General features: G+C 42.4%; 1 protein-coding gene across 2 annotated transcripts in view; it reads left to right on the top strand.

Annotated features, from left to right (window-relative positions):
• LOC101863157 overlaps positions 1-4,413 on the top strand; it is a 16,657-nt gene extending 12,244 nt beyond the window's left edge. For both annotated transcript variants that reach the window (XM_013088286.2, XM_013088281.2), the window contains exon 2: positions 149-4,413. In XM_013088286.2, the coding sequence (XP_012943740.1) occupies positions 370-4,311 (3,942 nt within the window). In that variant the 5' untranslated portion in view covers positions 149-369 and the 3' untranslated portion in view covers positions 4,312-4,413. The remainder of the gene's footprint in view (positions 1-148) is intronic.
• The last annotated feature ends 720 nt before the right edge of the window (positions 4,414-5,133 follow it).

Below are 5,133 nucleotides of genomic sequence, written 5' to 3' on the forward strand. Positions count from 1 at the left end.
GGTCGCCTTTTCTATTGCGTTTACTTTTTCCCTTTGAGTCAGCCCTCCCCCTCCTCTCCATTAATACTACATTGTCGAAAAGTAGACTTTCAATATTATGTTTTATCCACCCTGAATCTTATCCATTTCCTTTTTTTTATTTTCCCAGCAGTGAGACCGAAAGCAGTATTCACATCAACTACACGTCTTCAGCCGTCAACCAGATTTCAACTGAGGACTGTGTTTTCAGCAGGAGGTCACTCATATTGGAAGATAAAAAGAAGTCCCCTTAGTTTGCAAATTATTCATAATATATGTTCCTAAAAATTGCCTTCAAAACTATTAACCGATGACAGTACTTTGAGACAAACAGTGTTTTCGAATTTTAAAATGTTCGAAGTACCCTCCACTCTGTGGCCACCAGTACCGAGTGCTGTCAAAAACAGATTGTCTTTGCTTCCGAGTGACATGGAGGTAACCCAACCTCGAATCAAGGAGGCCAAGCGAGCATGTGATAAACAATCTGAAGGACAACGATGTTCTGATGTGGACATATTAGAAGAGCTCATGAACTTCAATTCCTACAGTGAGGCCGATATGGGGTTTTCAGAATCAGATTCTATAGTAGAACCCATGGAAAGCATAAACGTTAGGCTTTTAAAAGAAAAATTGCCAAATGACTGTCAGACTTCGTTTTCTACGACTTGGAATGAGTGTCTTGTAGAAAAAGAAAACACGGTTCAGCATTTCTTCAGTCTAATCCCTCTCCACTTTGATAACTGTGATAACAAGGAAAACAACCAGAACCCTAATGTAATAAAATCAGTGGGTACGACATCGGTCACTCAACAGAGGAATAGTCAGAGCTTAGTGAAAGAGCATTTGGACGCTGATGGCCACGGAAAGAATGATTTGAAAGGTGTTTCTGTACAGATCCTGTTGGATAGGACAAATGTTCCTGTTAAGAGAGAGGAGGATAAAAGGACAGTAGTAGAAAAGAGGAAGAAGAATAAAAATAATGCTGCCTTTTGGAACTTGAAAGATGTAAAAACTGTCATGTTTCAGACCAGGAAACAAAGAACTGACGTCTTTTATGAAAACAAAAGAGAGACCAAAAGAGGAGGACAACCTATAGGATGGTCATCTCTTGTTCAAATTCTTTTAGTGATAGTATCCATAATGGTTAAATCAACTTCAGCATTTGGGGCGTCCGGGTACGAAATGACAAGCCTGGAGGCAGAGAACTCACCATGTCCTGGTACTGACACCCGAGGAGCTCATATCTACACACGTCACCCTGGCAACTGCGCCATTTTCTACACATGCTTCGGAACGCGGGTCTGGCAAATGGCGTGCACGAAGGAACGCACTGTGTTTTCTCTCAAACACAAAGTTTGCGTGTGGAAAAACTCAAAGTTTGATGACTGTTCAGCATCTGAAGGCCTGACAACGATCTCTAATAATAGCTCGCAGCCACAGGGTGAGATGTTAGACTTTTCTAAAGGCAGATGGTATCACTCACTTCCGAAACAACCTGGGCTAATGATTCCGCCCAGTGTGGAAAATGATGCAGACCTTCCTTTTTATAACAAAATGAACGACACGGGCAGCAATTTCTTAAAACTTGACAGCCAGAGAAAAATACAACTAAGACATTTCCCCTTCTTTGGGTCTGATAACGAAGGCGATTTAGAATCAAACAATTTATTTAGAAATGAATCTTATTCATCCAGGATCCTAGAAACCTTGAGATTATCTCGTTCAAGAAGCACACCGTCTCCTTTCTACGTGAACAATGGCCTGAAGATTGACAACACCAGAACAACACCGTTCAAAAGATGGAGTAGCACCATTCGCCCAGGCCAATTCCAGAGATACAAATACGCAGATGGTGTTGGGAATCCGAAACTAAAGATGAAAAACGAGGGAGAATTTGACGTTCAAGTGCATCCCATGATCAAGAACACTGACAACCTTCAGCAGATTCCTCAAAATATCAACGATGTAAAGAAATTAGTTACCACATCATCTCCTATAAATGAAGAAGACTTTACGTTTCCGAGTTACTTTGATCAACCGGAGGGAGTACTCCCATATCTGAGGTACGGAGGGAACTTGAGCTTTGAGCAAAAGAAAAAAATAAAACAAGGACGAGGAAGCAGCACCAAATCGAAGCGTCCTGTGGCAACACCAGAGACCAAAACAGAACTGTTCGATCAAAAATCGTTGCTTAAAACAAGGACGATTACAAGTTCTCACGCACCACGTTATCTTACCACTCGTTACGAAACTTCTAAAAGTAGAAGCAAAATTATTGGAGGCAAACCGTTGACACGGAAAATTCCATCAACTTCTAGTCCCAGATACACACTTACCCCTAGACCACACGTCCCTGACCATAGTCTCAAAACGACCGGCAAAAAAAGCATATCCACCAACCATATAACGACAAGTCGGCATCCTCAAACAACCCAGAGTCGATCAAACAACCTTGACGTTAGCACCAGACATCATACAATCGACAGGCTTCCCACAAGAGGTAGACATTTATCCACCACAACACGGTATCCATTTCATGGACTGGATAAAACCACCCTAAAAAGGACCAAGCTGACCCATAATTATAAATCAATTAAAAAGACAACAACTACGCGTTTTCCGTCAACTTCAATTACTAAAGTTTCCTATCACCAAGTACACTCCAAACCGAGAACGACTCTTCAGACTACCAAGCGATCACACACTGGGCTACAAACGTCTCACATCAAAACCACACGCCATTCACATGTGCCGAGGACGTCAAGACCCCGAACCTCTATTACAAGAACCAGCCCTCGATTTGGAAAACTGCCGAGCTCAACTCTTATTCCAAAAACTCACAGCAAACAAGTCGTCCCGACTCAAAGCCGGCAATCTCGCGTAGTACCGACAGTCAAGATGGAAGCTGTGTCTAATCCGGTACGGTTGGAACATTTCTTGAGAAGCTTAAATCTCCGAACACCAAGTGGAACAAAAGTTATAGGTAGGAGCGATACGAAGTCAAGGCAAAGAAATAGCCACAGCAGGCCACATATGACGAGAAGTTACCAAAGATCGAGAACACTGCAATTGAAACGTCAGCGCCTTCTTTCGCAATCTAATCCGACCGCACCACCGAACAGATGGTTTGGTTACAATCGAAGTAGGATGCAGCGTCCATCTATTCATTCTGGACACAGAAGATTTAACGAAAATAAGAGAAATCGTGGTTTGCCTTTGTCTCACAAACAGAAACAAAACAGAACTGATTCCAGGCGCTTTGGCCTATCCCAGAGAAGGAATACCTTTGAACAACAAACCAAGAAAAACGAGCGAAGGGTGCAACATTCTAATACGAGAGTCACAGGCAGTAACAGGCAGAACATGAGAAAATATGGTCATAATAGGTCGTATCCGACCTTTAATAGGACATTAGGGTATAAATCTCGGATTCATTCTCCGCGCTTTGAGAATAAAACGTCATCGTCTCTTTTATCGACAAACGCCCCTAGACGACATGGTGCATTTGGAAATCTTCATCGCAAAACTGGCACGAACCAAGAAGATGTGATTTATGTAACGCCCTGGGGACGCAATAGTAGGGGCCGGGTAAACTCAAATAATGGCCAGAATAATAGGGGTCGGGTAAACTCAAATAATGGCCAGAATACGAAAGAGATATCTCGAGGGCTGTCACCGAAAAGGCCTAGTAGTTATAAGACTCGAGAGGAAACTAATCGCAGCAAATCTACCAGTCCCCGAAGCAGAACGTCAAAGACCCAATCTAACAATCAGAGTAGACAAAGATTCAGGTCTGGACAGGATAAGATGAACTGGAGTAAAAGGCTTCAACTCAGACCATCTTATAGTCTGAATAAGACTCTCTTCACGTACGAAAGGTCACCCAAAAATGTGTCTCTTTACGATCTGACGAAACAGAGACAGTCTGATTCAAGAGCGAATGTAGAACGGCTGAGACGTCTTATACTGGAGGCCAAACTCCGGGCACAAAACCGCCGGGAAAACTCCCGGACCACTCCAGAACCGCATTTTTCTGCAAATAGAAGCATCAGTCACGGACTGTGGGGGCGTAACCAAGTCGTGAGGCCGGTTCAGACTCCGCCTACATCTCGGCCTGGGCCGTCACAGGTTCAGACCTTAGCTACGACGTCCACGACAACATCGACGACGACCACAGCCCGACCAACGACAACGCCGACAACGACGACGACAACAACAACAACAGCGGTGGAACCAGAATACAGGCTGCGTCTCAAAGGTAAGAGTAAACACGTAACCTCTGACTGCGACTAACTGTGATACGTAAATGTTGGACAGGGGAGGGGAGGGTGGTCTGTTAGGAAACTGTCAACAAGACAACCTGTAGTTCCCACAAGCAAATGGTACTTCTTTCTTTCTTTCTCTCTTTCTTTCTTACTTTCTTTCTCTTTCTTTCTTTCTTTCTTTCTTTCTTTCTTTCTTTCTTTCTTTCTTTCTTTCTTTCTTTCTTTTCTTCTTTCTTTCTTTCTCTCTTTCTTTCTTTCTCTCTTTCTTTCTTACTTTCTTTATCTCTTTCTTTCTTTCTTTTTTTCTTTCTTTCTTTCTTTCTTTCTTTCTTTCTTTCTTTCTTTCTTTCTTTCTTTTCTTCTTTCTTTCTTTCTCTCTTTCTTTCTTTCTTTCTTTCTCGGGTAGGGTACCTTGCTATAAGGAAGTCAGCGCTTGTTAAATTATATTTTCCTTTTGATATTGAATTCTTTTGTCTCTTTGAACGTATCACAGGGGTGTGTGGTGTGGTGGGTATTTTCATTGCCGTCACACGCAGAAAACGTAACTTTTCCTTGTGTGGGGAATACTTTTTAATCGTGTGGGTCTCATTTTTTATCGTGAGGATCGTCTTTTTTATCGTGTGGGTCGTATTTTTAAAAAAATCGATTATCATCTGACCACTGCTGGGACTTGTTGTACCTTTCAGTCTGGGTTGGCCCTGGCAGGCAGGGTCGAAGCAGCACGTCTACTAAATAATCTGATCGGTGCGCCTATATTAATTAATGTAAAAACCAATAACACTCAAACGTCTCCACATAAACTGAGATATATAAAAACGTTGTGTGGAAAGTGGTTAAAGGATTAAAATGT

The sequence above is a fragment of the Aplysia californica genome, unplaced genomic scaffold, assembly GCF_000002075.1.
Source record: "Aplysia californica isolate F4 #8 unplaced genomic scaffold, AplCal3.0 scaffold00023, whole genome shotgun sequence".
Lineage (NCBI taxonomy): Eukaryota > Metazoa > Mollusca > Gastropoda > Aplysiida > Aplysiidae > Aplysia > Aplysia californica.